This window comes from Papilio xuthus, unplaced genomic scaffold (genome assembly GCF_000836235.2).
Source record: "Papilio xuthus unplaced genomic scaffold, Pxut_1.1 DF824888.1, whole genome shotgun sequence".
NCBI classification, from domain to species: Eukaryota; Metazoa; Arthropoda; class Insecta; order Lepidoptera; family Papilionidae; genus Papilio; species Papilio xuthus.
This window is the reverse complement of record NW_013533761.1, coordinates 1,868,157-1,888,959: the sequence shown is the minus strand read 5'-3', so window position 1 is coordinate 1,888,959 and position 20,803 is coordinate 1,868,157. Positions and strand designations below refer to the sequence as shown.

At 36.7% G+C, this 20,803-nt stretch overlaps 1 protein-coding gene across 2 annotated transcripts; it reads right to left on the bottom strand.

The window, feature by feature from the left end:
* Window positions 1-20,173, bottom strand: LOC106127121 (regulator of G-protein signaling 12). 2 transcript variants are annotated; one of them, XM_013325120.1, is made up of 14 exons: window positions 14,815-14,953; window positions 14,638-14,702; window positions 12,601-12,783; window positions 8,318-8,414; window positions 7,636-7,692; window positions 7,352-7,461; window positions 7,054-7,275; window positions 6,502-6,684; window positions 6,156-6,331; window positions 5,859-6,062; window positions 5,446-5,670; window positions 5,102-5,305; window positions 3,642-4,967; window positions 1-89 (listed from the first exon to the last, which is right to left on the bottom strand). In XM_013325120.1, exons 2-14 carry the CDS (start codon window positions 14,683-14,685, stop codon window positions 29-31), a joined length of 3,096 nt encoding a protein of 1,031 aa, XP_013180574.1. In that variant the 5' UTR covers window positions 14,686-14,702; window positions 14,815-14,953; the 3' UTR covers window positions 1-28. The 2 variants fall into 2 exon arrangements, with proteins under 2 accessions (XP_013180574.1, XP_013180575.1); XM_013325121.1 differs by lacking the exons at window positions 14,638-14,702; window positions 14,815-14,953 and adding an exon at window positions 19,993-20,173.
* Between the last annotated feature and the right edge of the window lie 630 nt (window positions 20,174-20,803).

The window sequence follows — 20,803 nt, the reverse complement described above, 5'->3', positions numbered from 1 at the left end:
CAAATTAAAATAATATCAACTACGTAAATTATAAATAACCTAAAGTAGCATAAGTTTTAACAAATGGAGCGTCACTCTCGCACGAATTCCTGGAAAAAAGAAAAAATATGTTAGTATGCAAGTTGAAAAAAAAGAAAAAATATTAGTAGGCAGTACTTCTTCACCAGGGACCGCTTCCTATTACTATGAAAAGGGTGTTTGCTGATGATGGTTGACCGATCGGTCCAACGGGAAAAAACCAACGGCAAACTATGAAAGCGTATTCAAACATAAACAGTTGATACTTTAAATTCTTTCCATAGTTAGCGTATAATAACGCATACAGCAATTTCCATTTGATTGATTAGCACCGATTCTTGTGGAAAAACCTTCACAGGCCAACATCATATGGCCAATACCAATTTATGGTAAACAAGAATGTCTGTATAGGAAAGTTTGAATCTAAGTGGGAAAGCGCGCAAATATCATTAATTCCTTTTATGACAATTTGCGAAAGATATGTTATTAAGCTGAGGGCCGCTATTCCAACAAATAATAACCAACTTATTCTTGTATTAACTGTGACTTTAACTTTAAATAAACTTATAATTTATTTAAAAACAAACACATACGTAAGTGTGAAATATTTGTTATATTGTAAAGTATTTTTTTGTCAATCTTGCTTACAATTCCAGTTAAGCAAGAAATATAATAAAAAACAAAAGGCGTTTAGCTGTTGTCTTTGTATTTTGTTGCATATCTTGAAAGCAAGCTTGGATTATCTACATATCGGAAATTCTATAGCACGACTATAGCTTCTAGTTACCTTTATCAACGGTCACATTTAACAAAGCGCCTAAGAAATAAAAATAACTATGATTAGATTCAACGTATTACTTGTTAATCCCTTACTAGCAATATAATTGTTTTGTATAAATTTATCTACTGAATTGGATACAATATGCGATAATAACGAAAGAGGTGTGTTAAATTGTAAAGATAAGTTAGAAGTACACAACTTATCGGTGCCCTGTTAAGGTTCGGAGAATTTGACAAGTATTAAGCAGTTATAAAACGAATTACTGCAGGATTATTTGAACAAGCATGACTAAATAGTAATTGTGTCTAGGCGTGTACACTGTCCAGCCCTAGTTTGGAGTTAGCATTAAGTATCTAGGCCTAGTGGAGCGTCGGTGGCTCAGTGGTCAAGCACTTGACTTGCAATCTACAGGTCCTGGGTTCGAATCCCGCCATGTACCGATGTGTTTTTCGATTTCCGATTTACATATGTACATTTATCCGACGTTCTTACTGTGAAGGAAAACATCGTGACGCAACCTGCACATATCTGAGAAGTAATTCAAAGATATGTGTGAAGTCAACCAAACCCGCACTTGGCCAGCGTGGTTGACTATGGCCTAATCATCCTTAACTTAGGGTAGGCTCTGAGCCCCTCGGTGGACGTTTAGTGAGCTGATGATGATGATGACCTAGGCCGGATCAAAGTAAGGATACTAAGAATATGGAATGTTTCCCGAAGTAAGTGAAAGTATCCGGGTATAACTAACTGTTGCTCTATTTCTTTATAATTCCGTACAGCTGAATGACGTCAAATAGGTAGGTCACGATATATGTTATCAGGGGTTTTTGCTCCCTTCTTATAAATGAATGACTACACTGTATTTATTTTTTTTCTGGAGAAAGATAAAGGTGTCTCCAGCCGATGATCAGTGGACTAGGGGAGGAGTTGGTCGATAATTCAGGGGGGACTTGATGTAAAAAAATCTTTTTTTTTTCGGAGGGAATGCTCAACAACAATTGGTTCATTTAAAAAAAAAAACTGAGGTGTCGTTTTTTATTTTATCTATCTATGTTTATATATTCCCTGGATTACTTTGGCGACGCCAATCGGTGAAGACCTGAATTCAATTAGCCGTAGTTGAGTTCTAGTATAGTTAACTGCATGTTGTTGCAAAAATATTAAATAAAGCACGGTCGATGAAACCCCTTTTTACACCAAAACATGTATGTTTGTTACCACTTAACTCCACAGAGCTGCTTTGATTTGGATCAAAATTAGAACAAAGACTATGGAATAACGCATAGTCTATACAGTTAAATATATTACGAACGAAGTCACGAGAAACAGTTAGTATAATTTATACTCACTATTACGTCTTAACTTAAACATAGAATCAACTAAGGGCATAGTTACTAGACCCTAGTAGAAGTGAATATCGTGTATTTGATTTTAATTTACCAACAATAGTCGTGTCGTGAGATTTAGATGGGAAGATAAACACGATTATTTAATTCGTGCAAACTAAACCATATCCGCTTTATTGCATGAGGTAGCATTGTTTTTTATACAAGAAACGACATCTACAGACTCTTGGTCCTCCTTTTTTGGCCATATCCTTATCGTGATAGCACTGTTTGAGTTAGTATGATTTTTAAAAATACCCTCGTTTTGATTATTAACTTCTAATTGCTTTTTATTAGCATTTAGCATTTATTAAGCTAGGCTAACAGGTTTAACGGGGATTAGCTCAGCAGAGGAACTGTTTCGCCTTGCGCTTGACAGAACCAAATATTCCAAGTTAGCGGCCAACCTTCAAGACTGAAGAGGCACTAGAAGAGGAAGAAGAACAGGTTAATAATTAATGATCTTAAATAATATATTTAAGTTAATTATAAAATAAAAAATCATTGTCTTAAAAAGACGAAATCTTAATGTAGTATGGGTTCCTTAGATAAATTAATCAAAAAAAGACGCGCAAAATAAAAAAAAAAGTATGATTATTGTATTTGTCTTTTCTTTTATAAAACAATATAAATAACGTCAATTACCCATTGCTGTACAGAGAGGAAATGTAAACTACTCCTGTCGAGTTAGAAAAAGTGCATTCCCTCTGAAGCGATTCCACAATGACCTTCAAAAATGTACGGAACTGACAGCAACTTCAGATAAGTCACGTGATTGCCGCACGTCAGTCCTATACATTTTTGTAGTTCGCTATGGAGTCGCTTCGAAGCGAATACATTTTGACTTAACCCGCTGATGTAGTACGAATTTTGAAAATCCTATAATTTATACATCTATGACTCTAATATAAAAATACATAGTTAATAAATAATTTAGGATTTGTAGAATGTATACATTATCTTGCATTAGTATTCTGTGGAACGAAAAAATTATATTTAAAATAATTACACAATAATAACAAAAAAAAGAACATTAAAATAGCACCATAAAAAAGTAGAAAAAAGGCTAAATAAGTACGGTATAAACAGAAAAATAATTGCTGGATAAGCTAGTCAGTCATACAATTGTAATAATAAATCTACAATAATGCTTAACTAAAATATGGTAAAAATAAACTTATATAAATAAAATGTTACATTAATTTGTGGTATAATTTTTATATAGGATACCAAGAAAAAGTTTACTGAGTCCAAGGAAAATCTTACTTTTATTGGATACGTGTTGAATGTGGGGACACGTTTGAATACGTGTTCGGTTAAATAAATACAAATAAAAACGTCATGCAGTATAAAAAGTGGCGTAAATAACTGATTTAAAATAAAAATGAAGCTAAAAGGTAAGACAGAATTGTCTAAGTTCTTTGAGACAGTTTTCAATGTGTTTTGGTAATACTCACTCGTCCTCCCACGGACATATGTCGTTTCGCTGCTTCCGCTCTCCGATACTGCCTATATTCTCTCGCTTAACAATATTGGATTCAGAAACCGACGACAGTTCGTCTTTATGAGCAATTTTCTTTATGACGTCGGATTCCGACGCCGCCTTATACTCCGACGGAGCCCGCTGCGATAACTCCGTGGGTACTCTGTCCGCGGTGTCTTCGTCCACTCCGATGTCCTCGCTCACGGCGAGCGGCGCCACAGGCGGCCGCACGCTCTCCGGCGCTGAGGTCACCGTGCTCGCCGCGGCCACCGCCGCCACCGCCGCCGGTCGACAATCACCGCTCGGCGGCTCGCTCACTGCACTCCTCACAGACTGCACTGTCGACTCCGGTGTGGATACGTTAAACAATTCTGCCTCCGACGAGTTTTCTTTGCCTTCATGTAATTTTTTTATTCCATGCACAGGACAATCAATTTCTAAGCCGTCCACCACCTCCACATTGTCGCTTTCGCTCTCCGGGACTTCGCCGATACCGCTACTTATGTCTTTACATGAGGCCGGACTGATTTCTTTCGTCGTTGACGGTTCTCGAGATAGAGATCTTTGCACCGAAACGACGTCGTCCTCGGACGATCTCGTCCATTCGGGAACTTTAGAATCCGCACCGGAGGCGGCGGACTCGTCATACGACTCCGAGGGTTGCGCTCCGGTCGACGGCTCCTCTACCACTTTAATATCTACGTTTGAAATATCAGTTCTCGCATCACCACTAGAAATAGAAGAAGAGATCGTTTTTACAATAGCGAGCGCACAACGATCGTCGAGAGCTTTAAAATTGGTTACAGTAGGCTCGGTTGGCGTAGCGTCGGCCGATGCGAACACCGAGGAAGGTTCCTCGGAGGCGGCGATAGAGCGACGTTCCTCCGGGGAGCTAGTACCGGGCGGGGAGTCAGCCGACTCGTCGTCCGGGGCCGAGCTGACGCTGATGGTGGGCGTGGGGTGCGGCGGCGCAGGAACGGCAGGCGGCGGCACAGAAGGCGCCGGGCGTGGCGGCCTTGGCGAGTGGGGCGGCGACCCCAATGGCGCCAAGTGACGAGGCTCCACTGCCGACAGGCGTCGCAGTGGGGGCGGTGCCCCTCGGAGTCCTCCATCCAGAGTACTCTGCTGTGGAAGACGCCGAGTTCTCTCGGCCACGGCTACAGCAGAGCTCACATCCGACGAGGAACTGCCCGAGTCGGCAGCGGAATCTTGACGTCTTCTACTCGCACTGCCGTAAACGCCCTCCCGTGACGTACACTCCCAAGGCAGAACATCTGCCGTGTCATCATCTAGAGGATCTCTGAAAAGTTACAATTATAACAATTGATGAAAATTTGTGCGAACTTAAATCGTCACCGACCATGGATTTTGAAAAACAAGTTAGGATAAATAAACTTTAGTTTCCAAATCTCGGAATTTAAATTGATTTCTTACCTAAATGGTATATCGCACAAATTAGACTGCGAGTGGCTATGAGGCGGGGGTTCGGGTGCACGCGGCGGCTGCGCGGCGCACACGGCCAGCTCATGCGCGGAGCCCGACAGCGAGCGGTCGGAGCCTCGCCGCCGCGTTAGCCCTGCACCGCTGCTCCCGGCCGACCCCGGCTTCTTCTTCACCTGCCCACCGAAGTTGAAGAACCTGGGAAGAGGTTACATTATAGTTAATTGTACGAGCGGATAATTTGCAATAAACGATAAAGTTCTAAAATTGTTGTAAAATTTTAAGTTATTGATGTTTTCAAATGGTATAATAATTTTCCTACAGACAAATGAACTTACTTAGCTTTCTTCTGGTGCACGTTCCTGCCCTCTGTGAGCAGCCTCTGGAAATGGTCTGAGCGTATAAAGCGCGGGTAGCAGTCCTTCTTGAGCAGCAGGCCGTACACGTGGTCCGCGGCGTGGTCAAGTGCGTACCGCGAGCCGCCGCGCAGCCCCTCCGCCACACGCTCCGCCGTCGCGCCGTCGATGTTGATCTCACACGGCGCACCGGGCTTCAAGAACTCTCTACCAAATTATGTACATTTTTAAACATGAACCAGGTAAACAAACCCAAACAAATAAAATATCTCGAGGAGCTTTTAATTTGTTGTCAACCGAAGTTTAGATATTGTCATTACATGTAATTGGCTAAATTAAAATCCAATATTTTGAGTATGTATGACTTGTGAAGCATTTTGTTACATAATACGTACTCGTAGATCTCCTCAAGCTTTTTAGGTATTTGCTTGGGACTGCTGCGCCTGAGATCCATGACCGCTAGCCAGAACCTGATGTTTTCGTGCGAATACTCTTTACGCAGGAAGCTGGTGAACTCCTGCAAGCCCGTGGGGTCGGACACCAGCTCCTCTATCGACAGCGCCCACCGCTGCACGCGCTTTTCACTCGGCACCTCCACTCTGGAGCAATATAAATATATTTATTTAATACTTCCTTATAGTTAAAAAATTCAAATTTTGTGCCTCTGTTAAATTTACACTGAATATACTTACAGAGGACTGTTAATTTGCCAAAAAAGCGTGTCCTCGGAAATCCAAGGATTTGAGGGTTGAGGTGGCGTTATCCAGGGGTCATAGGGAGCGAAGGTCTCTGAGTACGAGACGAGCGCTTCGAGAACAATCGATGTCTTCACTCGCGTACGATCCAGGCTTGCTTTCAGTTGTTCGATCTGAAAAGTAAAAAACATATTGTTTTTAATGGTATAGGAATATCATTATTTTGCAAAGAGTGCCGTAATTTTGTTCAAGTTGCCAGTTCTTTGTTCGTTTCCAAATTGTTTTATGGAGAAGGGCGCGCGTCATTTTTGATAAATTTATTTTGAAATTTATTTGACAATACCTCTTTGGTCAACTGATCTATGGACCGCTTCTTGGGCCTCGGCTGACGAACGCGCACGGGCACGGGGCATGGCTCTAACGCGGAGGGCACACCGGGCGGTGGCCGCGCCACGCGCCAGTACGCTCGCTCCTGGCTGTCGCTCACGATCTTGTCCCCTTTCTTACGTTCCTTTGCTAGCCTCACCTGGAGACGTATATTTGTGATGCAATACTATATTTCTTTGAAGAACGAATGAACATATTCAAATACTAACGGATATTTTGGACTTAACAGAATACCCTTGCATCGTTTTTCTTATGCTTCTGTTTCGTTACAAAGTTAAGCACCGAAAGTGACAAATGGACATGGATAGACCTTACTTTCTATATATCAGCCGTTTGCCCGTTTGCCTCCTCCTATCGTAACAATAAGCATATCCAATTTGTTGCAAAGTGTTGATAATGTTGGTACATACCTACCGTATAATTTTTTTTTGCAATTGCCGACTGGATGGTATTTCGGTTAATATTTTGAGATTTAGCTGATTTTATTAGACATTATATCAGTGACTACCTGCTCCTCCGCCTGCATGGTGATGAAGTCCCACTTAGCAGCGAGGTTCTTCTTGAGGTTGGCGAGCGCCTCCTGCTCATAGTCCTCAAGGCCGTGACGCTGCTTGTTGCGCAGTGTGCGCTTCACCAGATAGATAGCGTATTCAACGTTGTCGGGGCCCAACGACGGTGCGCCCGACCCGCCGCCCACGCGAGGCCCTTGCCACGGCCAATAGTATGGACTCTGCAAAGTATGCTTTTAATTATTGAGCAGGAATTCGCCGAAGAAGCAATGATCTATGTATTAAAAGTACACTTACTTGAAACCTATAAAGAGAAGAGTCATCCTTTAAGACAAGATTCTTAGAGTCGTTGACGGGAAAGAAGTATCCGTATTGACAGAGCTGATTTGCTAAGTTTATTGCTTCAACTGTAGAAAGAAAATAAATTTGTCAGTATAACATAGCCTGCATTAGTTATTAGATTTGGTAAATCGCAAAAAAAACAGGTACTATAATAAGTACGAGTAGATCGTTATAAGTCAAACAATTAAATATATTTTTCGTTTGTTTGTGATAGTCGCATGGACTGATTTAAAACTTACTGTTATTTGCTTCGTCAAGGTTAAATCTTTCCATAAGCCATTCGACGAGATCGTACCCTGGAACCAAAATAAAGTGGTTAAACTCTACATGATTGTTCAATTCATAAAAAAACATTACGTAATATTAAGGCAAGAGTACATGAATTAATATAATGGGGATTTGAAAACACGCCAGTTCGCAGACGTAGTCTCCAATAAGCGACTGGGGTTTTAATTATTAAAATATTCCAGTAATCGATAAGTTCATTACAGTGCTTTCTATTCTAAGATACGGCAAGTCGTCGACCGGAGTCGGTACAACATGAATATGTGAATATTACTATGGGTTTCCACACTCGTATAATAACATATCGCCATCTCACTTATACTCGTCGAAAAAACTGAGATAACAATATTTTCTGTAGGTATTTGTCGTCAGTGGAAACTCAGGGTGAGGGGCTATTGATTTTACAATTAGACGACGCGACCGGCGGCATCGCCCGACGTCGATAAGCATCTAAAAAGAAATCTTTCGATGAAATATTCTTTAATATTTTAAAGTAGTTGTTATATTCCAATTTCTTTCCCAGTTTTAAATGGTTTGATTTAATATAAAAGTAACCAGTATTTAGTACAAATAAACACCAATGCCGCATAAAAATGCAATGTTTTAGAGCATTCCAAACAGTAAATATTTACGTACCCATGAAAGCAGATGGGATAACACTGAGAAATAGTTTTTGGCTTCTTACAGGCACACCAGTTTCCGGATCTTGCATTTCCTTTATCAAACTTTCCATCTGCAAGTAACGAAAAGGTTTATTAAAATAAGTGGTTTCAGGTTGTGCCATCTTTCAGAGTTAAAGTATTTTGGTAATATCGATTTTTATATTACTAGCTGTAGCCCACAACGTTCATGCTGAATTGAAAAAAACTTAATTAGTAGCCAATGTGTTCTTGAAGGATATGTTCTACATCTATGCCATTCAGCCGTTCTGGAGATACTTTCATCTAAACTAAACATCCATCCATCCATCCATTTACACATCCAAACATTCGCATTTAATATTAGTAAGATTTTCCTTTCAAGAAAAAAAAAAGTAAATTTGATTGAAATAATATCTTATATAAATAAAAAAAACTAAAAATAGTTTATCGTAATAAAAACCTCGCGTAGTGTTAAAATTCTTGTTCTTGTTTATTGTTCACGCTTCACTGAATATTACATCTTCACTTTCTAAATCGATAGATCGATTTGTTGATTGATTTTAATAAACATTGGAATGAAAAGTGTAAATATTTGAATGATTTCCTGAGAATATTACGACCGAGTGGTGCTGATTACCGACCAGCAGCCAGACAGTATGCGTCATTGAAGTTTATTTTATTAGAAGAGATTCCTTTCGGATGTTTTTATTATGTTATCATTCAATTCTTGTTGTGCGGTTAGACTTTCGTATAAACAAAAAATTGGACATTTTAAGACATCAGCTTTTATAAAAAAAAACTAGCTCTACATACTATAAAGACATGTATATAGCATAGGTACTATAAAATCATCCACATTGGAAGGATGTTTTCTTAATTTCGTTTTTACATAATGTATAACATTACATAGTCACTATTGTCATCATCATTTATTAAAACTTATTATATACTGAAAAAAAATTAGCTTTTTAAAAAAAGAACCCAACTCTCATTTTTATTCAGTCTTTGTCGATAATTTTAGCTCAGAAGAATACTTGAGAGGTCGACTGTGGATGGCTTGTGAGTTGAGGCTCTAGTGAGAGCTTGTCCTCGATGAAACAGACGCAACACCGCACTCCAATCTATAAATATTCAGAGCCCATTCAACATTGTATCCATGTGCAATGCAAATTTAATCACATAATTGTAACTGACGCTCAGACAGCACTCTCACGGGTTTAATTAAATTGTAGTGCTGTATTTTCAAGGTCATATTTGTTATGGTTACTGGTTCTGCAAACCTCTCGTTTTATTCGTAAACAGAGGTACCAATATGTTTTACTTCAAGTGTTGTATGGAAATTTCAGATTTGTTTATTATTTTCTTTTAGTTATAAAGAAGGTATCCTCTTATTTAATTTTTTTTTAAATAATAATGACTTCAGTTAGAATAGTCATCAGATATTATGTAAGTTATTCACGCACATGAAGATTTTTAGGTTGAAATTCGGTGAAAAAATCTAAACAAAACAATATTAAATATGATTGCTTATATCATTTCTCTTCTCTCTCTCTCTCTCGATTATCTATGATGAAATAAAAAAAAATCGGAGGTGTACAAAAACTGTGGTTTAAACCTCGCATAAAATAATTTGCGACGAGCAGAGCTCGGTCCGGGCACGACGCGACGCGAAGGTTGAGGCGGTGACGTCATCGTATCGATCGCAGGGCGGAGTCCCATCTCTAATGCCTCGCTTCACCGCGAACATAAGATTCATCCCGTCTAAGGATTGTTATCATCCAAAGACGTTTAACGTGTATCTTATATCAACATGGACAACGAACAAAACCGTATGCTCATGTCCCATCGATATTTTAGGTTGTTTAATTCGACATGTAGCTTACAATATTTGAAGAAATTTAATCGTAATATCTATTTTATAACTAGTATATATTTAACTCTTCCATCCCATTATCCAAACCCAACCTATCTTTCCTTAGACAATAGTATTGTGCAATTTATAAACTTTTTAATAAGTATTTTTTACTTTTGCTAGAGGCCAGACTTGTGTTTTAACATACATATATACAATGCAATGTTGTATCTCTAAAGAACAATGAAGATTACTTCTGAAAGAAATTAATCTTGCAGATGTTTTTGTTCCGGGCTTCAAGTTGCTTTCAGTAATGTTTTATGGTCTAGAACACAGAAAGAGGCTTGCTACTATGCGAATTGTTCTATTCATAGAGAGCAATCTGCAGTTCGGTTTTTTAAGGACATAAAAATAAGTCGGCAAAATACGCCAAGTAATTAATTCCATGTGTAATTAATATTAATAGTAGTTATTAACAACGTTTAAAAATAACATTTATTAAAAAAATTTTTTGAATATACACACCACCGGAATCGATAGAAGAGGCGAGTTTCGTGATCATATTAATTGTATATAATAAAAGTGAATGTGGAGAAGTGCATAAAGATAATTTGAATCGAAAAACAGAGGTAGACGCCGAAAACAACATCTTTCGTACGACCACACAGAAGACACGCGTCAAATGGAAGGAATTCTGCTTTTCGTCTGACAAGCAGGAGTGCCGAAGGTCTAATTTTAGTCCTTTTTCCCTTCTTACTCTTCTTTTATAAGGAAAGGGTAGGAAGGGGAAATAGATTTGATATAAGCGGAGACGCATCTGAAATTGCAGATTGACATTGGCTGCTTCACCAATTAAGGTGGCCGCTTATAAATGTCTTCGATCATAAATTATATCAACCAATGGACGATCAATAAGGTAAGGAATAACATCAAATAATCTGTTTTTTGTTGGTGAATTACACATTTTAACAATGTTGTGTTCTATTGTATATATGTACGGCTGGAACTCGCTGAGTCTAATAAAGCTACAGACGAGGCGAGGTTTCACAATAGTTACAATATATCTTTTTAGTTATATTGTAAATACATCGGAAATAATTGAACGGGAGAGGAACCAGATAAAATACGTTTTATAATTGAATTGCCTGGTGACCATTCAATTTAACTTTTGCTCCAATTATGTATAGTTTATGTAGTTTTTGTTTCTGTAATATCTTTGATATTGTATATTTTTTATCATTAAAAGTGTTTTTTAAGTTAATTAAATCTTATCAAATTAATAAATTAAAAAAGTTTTTAACTGTTTGTATATTATATTATAAAATACATAAGGTTGGCGTGACCATTGTATATGACGCATCGTAAGTGATGTAATAGTTATACGGATTTGGTGATGCGAGGCCGTCGCGGATTTGTCGACACGCATCTATGTCGTCTAATATATCGACCTCGAATATTCCATTGCTATGTACTGCTCATGGAACAATTGAGAAGCAAACAGACGTAGTAAAGACAGACGACAATCACATAAACAAAAATATAATGAGATTTAATGACTGCAAAGAACTAAAGAAAGTATGGATGGATTGTGTGAAAGAGGATGCGTAAGAAACAAGTAAATTTAGATAAGTAGGCTGATAAATGTATACTATGTAACTGTGGGTTTCCGAGATCAAAATATGTGTATAAAATATATCGTCCGTGTCATCTTATTCCCCATTATCTTTGACAAAACAGAGATAATATTTTTTAATCAAGAATTTAGGTCTCAGAAACCTACGGTAAGAGTAGTATACATACTGTACTGACGATGTCGGCTAAAGGGCAGTTAATGATGCGGGTATAAATACAAACATATTTTACCTTTTCATCTTCACATGGCTTTTTATGATTGAAAAATTACTTTAAAATCCTATCACAAGTACTTGGTAACATGTATAAAACGCTTATAAAAGGCAATTTTTCATAAAATAAGACGAAAAATGTTAAAAGAATTAAGCGCATTAAAGAGGCATTTTCCGAGGCGGAAGCGGCACAAGAGTTTAAGCTTTCTAGGGCGAGAGTTTTTATGATACTCCGCTAACTATGATACCCGGGAAATGGTAAACGAATTATTTTTTAATTTTCTTTTTCCCTTAATCATAGTTAAATCTTTTAAAAAACAAATTGTTTCTTTGTACAATTTAATCTTGTGTAAAAAGTAATTCCAACCGTATTAAATTGATAAAGACTTATTTTGAATAAATCATTACTAAAATTAGATCGCAGGATCGACATTATGTATAACTAATACTATTCATTCATACATCGCATATCCAATTTCATAAAATTCATCCATACTTTCTGCTATCCTAGTATATTAGTAATTGCTACGAATTTTCGGTATAAAATATAGGAAGATAGACAGGACATAAACAATGTGTTACCTTATCGAAGGCGAGGGGTCGGTGTCTTGGCGCAGAGGCGTCGTTGGGGTCCATGTTGTGTGGGTGTGTAGGGGGCGCGGGTGCGCGCGGGCGCGGGGGCTGCGCGCGCGCCGCTAGCCGACCTCCATGGGCGTCTGCCGGCGAGGCCGCATGCCGCTCGCGCCCGCGCGCACCCCCCGACACCTGCCGACATACCAATCATTAGACACGGGAGGGGAATACACACAGTACAATTATTCTCTTACACTAGAAACATATAAGATATGTGAAGAATTACGTCTTTACAATTAGATTATGATAAATGATAGGCTTTTCAAACTATCTCAATAAAGATTAATTGTTTATTCCCGTCTTCAGTGCAAAAATCTTCAGTTCCAATTCATGACTGTCTCGAACTGACGCTTTAATGTAAGTATAAAAGAGATTCTACAACAGTTTGTTGGCTTTCGATATTCAATGACCGTTCGATTGCATAAATTTACTAATGCGCATGACTGATGAGGCTTGACGGCGGTCGTGCAGCGCTCACATAGTTGGCCATTACTTACATCATCGATGACAATTAACAAGGAACGATATAATAAAAAAATCTATGACAAAGATTAACAAATGTGGGTCGCGAGAGAATGAGATTACTAAAATGTAAACCTTTATTGGTCCTTACCAAATATAAAGTTTTCAATTAAGACAATTAATTTGGTTTTAATAATGATTTTTTTGTCTTTTATTGCCTTGTTAATATAATAATTATATTTACATAGGTTGTTATGTACCTCACTTGGTTGTGATTTATTGATATTTCCGTTCTTTTTTATGTGATTTATCTTTAACGGTATTTTTCCAAAAATGCTACATTTTACTGGTAGCATTTACCTTTGAAAATGTAGTATTTTTTATCCATAAAACTTGCAAACATACGCCTGGCTTTAATTGGTTCGCAATTGTGAAACGTTTGCTCTATTTTAATCTTTGTTTCTATTTTAAAACGTTTCTGAGTGTTTTCAACTTCAACAATAAATATCTGCTGCATTTACAAAGGCAAAAATACACATAAAACCCGCAATTTATATCTGATATATGATTTAAACTAACATGTCAAAAATAAATAAATAAACGTAGATTTTCAAATAATTCTAGAAATGGCAAAGGATTTTAATACTTTTGCATTTCTCGTGAATACGTGTAATATTTTGATTCCAAACAAAAAAAAATAATAATGTAATTAGTTAACTTAAAATATGTCAAATGGCCTTAGTAGAGATGTAAGTAGAACATGTAGAGTCAATACTCCTCCTATTAAGGCTGATTTACAATAAAATATTTTTTGTTTGTCTTTCTATTCCTAATAAAATGAATTTTAACGTGTAAGCAAATACCTAAATATCTATCACAGATACTTTTATACGTATACTGAAATAGGTTCCTTCGTAAAAATGATGGTTTCATATTATATTTTTCATTGCATTACAAAATATTTCACATATAAAGCCCGGTACACACCTTCAGTATTCATTGCGAAGTTAATTCAGAAGGTGTGTAGCGGGCTTAATTCGCAGAAAACTTTGAACAGCCAGCGTTTCGGTTCAATTAGCGTATTAAATATGAATGGACGACGGAGAGTCTGGGGAAATGTTATTTACGTCAACATTTACTGAACTAACTAAAGTTATGGTAGCAAAGGTAAACTTTAAATTGCACACCTATTAGTGTTTACGTCTGTGCTGCATTTCTATTTCATATTTTTATACGTTGGTTTCTAAGACTAAAATCTCTGTATAAAACATATCCCTGTCATTATCTTTGACTGAACAGAGATAACAATATGTTTTAAATGGGGATTTTGATCACAGAAGCCCACGGTTAGAAAATAGAGATTAGAAAAGTGTTCGAACACACTTTTTTTTAGTAAAAATGTCATACATTGCCGAGGAATTAAGTTTGAGAAATCAACATTCAATACTGTAGGTACTAGAAATATATATTATATTTACATGAAATAACTTGAAGAAAAAAATAGAAATACGACTTATATTTTACCTTGATAAGCCATGCTGATGAATTCACAAATTCATCTACAGATGTCATTTGATAACTGTTACTATCTGAAAAAAAAATTAATAACGAAACTCACAAAACAAAACAATAATTAAAAGAAGAATGTCCGTTTTACAAACTCTACACTACACTACTAAACAAAACAAATGCATTACTAACATCTTCCGATTAATTACAAATTAAAACAAGTGAATGCGTCATCCTCATTCATTCGTTGAATTAAAGAGTTCTAAATATGATAGACAGGGTATTAGTAACACAGCTGTACCGACAGACCAACACGACAGTCTAACGACAGATTGCGTCGCATCTGGCAATATCGCATGATAAAGCAGATAAGGCCCCGTCCGCTTAAATCTCGTCTAAAGTCGTAAATTTTAAAGTCGTAGGGGAATTTCGGGTGGCTTAAGAACCTTCAGATAATTAAGATAAGTGGTCGACGTCGCCCCAAAGAGGCGCCTGCGAACTATGGATATACTTCTTTGTACAACGTGCTTCGCTTGCGTATTCATTTGCAGAAGGATTATAGACGTTCGTGTTAGTGTGTGTTTTTATACACTACACTAATTGCCGCCCCTTAGTGTAAGTTTAGTTTGATATATCTATACTAAAGGCTACCTAAATGATGAAACTAGTCTTAGTTATTCCTCTTCCAATTATTTATTCAGGGATTTCACTTAAACTTGATAAATTTTTTTGTACTTTTTACCACGCTGTCAGCTCAGAAAGATCAACCACCATAAATTAGTTTATTTTTTTTTAATTCGAAGGTAATATTTAATTCATTCATTACGATAGGCGCAAACAAAATAAATCCTAAATTTTATTTTAAATTGAATTATACAAAAATTGTAACTTGATATCATTACATAAGGTTATTGAACTGAAATATCGAAAACCTATCAGAAAAACTTGCAAGAAATTCTATAACATTGTGTTATTAATTCGAATATAATTTTCTTTTTAAATTTGTAACAAAACGTGTTACAAATACCATAACATTAGCACGCGACACGGAAGCAGGTGATGGCCGCCGTAAGGCATATCGTGACTTCTTAATGACATTCATTGCATATAAAAATTGTAAACTAATAAAAGTACATAATAACTTCGACAAAAAAGCAATTTTATAGCTATGATATGCAAATCCTGATTACTCTTATACATGAAATATTACAGTACAGAACACAATACAATAGTCTGTTCTAAATCTTATAATTAAAATGCTGCCGAATGCCGAAAGTATGCCGAAAATATAACTCATTTTGACTATATTCTATTTTAAGGATTATTTAAAACTAGCTGTGCCCGCGTCTGTTCCGGTGCGTTCCTTTGGAGATCCAGGGACACTCGCAGACGCATTAGAGGTTGGCCACCGAGGGGTTTTTAGTGAGTAAGAATCTCAAATAACCCTGTCTTTCCCCCAAAAGGCAGGGTATCATACGAAGATTTCCCCCCCGATACCAAAAAAAAAAGGTGTGCCCGCGTCTACGTTCGCGTGGTCGTCGGAAATACTATTGCTCACGTTGGTTTTTGTTATTATGATCAGGAATAAGAAATTTTTAAAACGTAAAGTCCTCAAATATGAATTATTTTCCCCGTTTTTGCAACATTTATCACTGACGCTTCGCTCCTGTTGGTCGCTGCGTAATGTTATATAGCCTAAAGCCTTTCTCTATAAATGGACTATCTAACAAAAAAAGATTTTTTTAAATCGGACCAGTAGTTCGTGAAATTAGCGAATTTAAACAAATAAACAAACTCTTCCGCTTTATAATATTAGTATAAATGTACATGTTCTCAGATGGTTTATAATTGTCAATGTAAATTGACCCCACTTGATCTTATCGAAGTTTGCAGCAAGCCGGCAGATATTCGTAGAGACTTGAGTACTAACACGAAGGAAGACTTCATTTTATTTATGGTGGGTTTCTTAGACCAAAACCTCTTTATAAAACATATCTTCATCCCTGTAATTTATGATAAAACATAGATAACAATAAGTTATAATGATTTTGGCCTCAGAAACCAAAGGTTAATCAAATACTTACTAAGATTTATTATCATTCTCAGTCTTCTAATGGTCATAAAGGGACTTCCTTAGGGTAGTTTTAGTGTGTGTTCTTGAAAACACCGTGTAAGCGTAAAAATTGAAAAAAAATCTCTGATTAGAAGCAATTAGCCTTTTAAGATAATTACAGATGTAGCTTCAAAACCTCTTGAACTTACAGGGGTAGATAGAATTATAAGTACGTATGATTCTACGATTGGCCTACAGAAGTAAGATAATAAAGTCAGAATAATAGAGCTTTATTTATGATAACAGTTAAAAATAAAATATATGTATATTAATCATAGTAATCGTAAAAATGTAACAGTGTACAGAATACGGTGTACAGAGAAATATAAACTTGTTTGGTTTATTGCTCTACCAATAAATATTTAGCTATTGCGTTATCTTCGCGGCCATTACTTCACTTTGTAAGTAGAATTGTTGATGTAGTTAATACGAATTGACCTATAATTTGATCTGTGCTGCATCAGCCACAGGTGAATATATTTAACTAGTTATTTTACTTTCCTTTATAGGTTTTACTCTTCCATGTTATATGTTACTCGTTTATGGTAATTTCGGCTTGATACAAACGGACCTTTTTAGACTTTTTTACTTTTATTTTTTATATTTAGAATGTCTTATGTTTTTCTTCTTCTTTTTTACGTTTCTTAAATCATCATCATCATCATCAGCCTATACTAGTCCACTGCTGGACATAGGCCTCTCCCATGGCACGCCACTGAGCACGATCCTCGGCCACTCTCATCCAGTTTCTTAAATGTCAGTGGCAAATAAATCTTACGATAGTGTGTGCTAATCTTTTCATTTTCATAAATCTTTTCATTTTCAACTTTTATTATTTAATTTTCCAAATTTTCCATTAATTCTACCGCTCGACTTTCCGTCCTCTACAATATTAGTTTCCGTCGTCTTTACTGCTTCTTTGGGAATGTTCATCATTCGGTTCTATTCCCTACACTTTGTACTACTCTTTCATACATCTCTAACAGCCGTCATATCAGAATTTACTGCTTTCAGTACTATTGCCAAAGGTATATTGAAAACACCGAAGTGACCGAATATTATAAATGCGAATGTTTAGTGAATGTATGGATGTTTGATACAAGGTATCTCCGGAATTGATCTCGCTGAAATTTGGCATAGACGTAGAACATAGTCTGGAGGAACACACCAATGACTTTTTTTTTAAATTTCGTTTGGTTGGAGTTTAGTTTGATAAAGTAATTTTAAACCTCTATTTACGTAGTTAAAATATTAACGTTTAAATAATGTCAAATGTATATGGCAAGGGAACTAACGTGGACAGAAAATATTTAATAACGGAATATCTTGTGTAGAGAGCTCGCCGCAGGTAACTGAGCTAAAGCTTTCATATTACACCTAAAATATTTTCATCTAGCGCAACAACGTCACACGAATATAATAAACGTTTATCGGTAAATTTTATTTAATATCTGCAGTAATGTTTTACCCAAAAGGTAAGTATCATTTTATCCAAGATAAGAAATATATATCCTCATCTGTTATTTATAAGGGATAAAAAGTTAATCTTACTAATAAGCGAATGTTTAGATGGATGGTTGTTTGAAGGTATCTCAAGGACGGCTGAAAGGATTTCGATGAAACTTGGCATACATATAGATAAGAGTATGGGAGAACACGTAGGCTACTAATTTTTTTAATTCCGCGCGGATGAAAGCTAGTAAGTAATAAGTTTTACTCATATTATAAAAGCGAATGTTTAGATGGATGGTTGTTTGAAGGTATGTCCAGAACGACTGAAAGGATTTTGATTAAATTTGACATAGATGTAGAATAAAGTCTGGAAGGACACATAGGCCACTAATTAGGCTTTTTTAATTCCGCGCGGATGTAGACTCGGGCGACAACTAGTGTTTCATAATATTCACATCGACATGTTGCAAATAGGTTGAATAGTTAAATCGCGCCCGGATAATATTAATTAAATTTTAAATTACAAAACGACGACAACCAAATCTAGGGTCGCCTCATTTGATTCCTCTTGAAGAGTACTTTGTTTATAAGTGGTTATAAAATTTTTAGTTTTTATGTTTTTTTTTAGTTTTAACATGAAAATATTAAAGCTGCCTTTCAAAAATTTGTATGCAATTTAAATGGCTTTTTGTTTGTTTTCTTTCATAATAAAATATATTACCTTTATAAATTACTATCACGCTAGCTAGCTAATAGCTATCACGGTAGTTACTACATATAATAAATGTTGAAAGCTATAAAAATCGTGAAGAAATCTCCCAGTGGTGACCACATTTCGGCGATAGGGGGAGGGGGATATTCTGTACCCTTCCTCCCGGCTGTCAAGGGCAGACGACAAGGATCGCTTTAAGTAAGCTCGGGAGAAATCGAAGTATTTTATACGAGAAATTATAATCTTTAAACTAAATATACCTTTGATTTAAGCCAAATAATATGTATATTTTAGTAAAGCTAAAAAATAAAAACAGTTTGATTTTTTTCTTATTATTCATTGGGGTTATAATACTTAAACCAATTTTGTAGGTACTTTGGGGTATATGTCACTGAAATGGGCCTTTAGTTTTCAATTGCCGAGATTGTTGTCTTGTATTGTTTGCATTTTAATTGATCTACATACAAAATAGCTACAAGAGCTTTTGTTAAAAATGTTCAGTTTTCAAGAATACTTTGTTCAAACCAGCATTTATTACTTTCATTTTATTAACAGATTAAAAAATGTAGATTCTGAATTTATTGCATGTTTTTCATGTCTTCATTTTTTTATTGTAATAGTATATTTGTTAAGATAATTAGAAAATCAGTGAAGCTGGAATTGAATTATCGTATTTTGTTCAAATCATTTAAAAACATATTAATAAAAGTATGTATGTATATTAGCAGAAAAAATCGAAGAAACTTTCATTGCAAGGAAATACAAAAATAAATAAATAGATATAGATAAATGACGCTAATCATAATTCAACAAACTAAAGAAGCAAATATTATTGTATTTTTCATGTGTGTTTCTTTCATGTTTGAGGACACAAAATAATCTACTGCGTAATTTATCTTATAAAGATGGCTCTACGGTTCTAAGAAGTACGCAATTATAGAGGCGAGGCAGGCAGCTCCGCCGGGGCTGAGCAAGGCGCCCATTATGTAACACCCACCTACAAGGTCTACTTAGCGCTTACTTATGTAATTAAAAGTATTAGCATGACATCAAGCTGATTTACTATGGGATAAATATGAAAAAATGAACTAACCAATAGAACATGAGAACAGTCGAGTGCGGAACACACGTTTGTTTCGTTAGGTGGGTGTCGGTCCCGAGCTAGAGCGAGGGGCGAGGCCGGGTCGGGGCCCGGACTGAGCGCAGCCGCGGCGCGAGGCACTGCGCTGGGCCGCTGGGAGCTAGCGGCGTGGGCCTGGGTGTGGGCTCGGGGCGCAGTCAGGTGGCGCAGTGGCGCGGCGCGGCCATGGCGGCCATGGCGGCACTGCCGCCGCCCGCCCCGGCCGTCAGCGCGCCCGCCCCGCTCCCCGTCCACCCCGCCCGCCGCGCCTGCGCCCGACCGCTTACCATTGATCAGCCGGATCCCCGATTCCGATGAAATGTACGATAGGTCGCGGATCTATTATCGAAGTGATAACCAGTGCGTGTGATAATCCCATCATTCGTGCATTCGGTAATTAGCGATCACCCATACTTAAAAAATCATTCATATTCTCGTCTAAGTTCGAGTCCATCTGTAAATGTTCTAAGACAGATGCTGACCATATTACTTGTTCCTTGTCACTACTGTGCTGAGCAGAATTTTTTGTTGTAAAGTTTTAACATTTTGTATTCTATATAAAATCATTTAATACTTCGAATAACTAAAAAAGATATAATTTGTGAAAATATTACTCAGCAAAATTAATTTTGTATTAAAATGATTCGCGCAAATTAACTAGAACTCTAAACCAAAGTGATGACGCACGCTGACCCCAATCCGTGACAGCGGTTTTACCATTCGCATTTATATGCTCATGTACTTTATGGATAGATTTCGAATTTTTAAATTTCATTGCTAATTT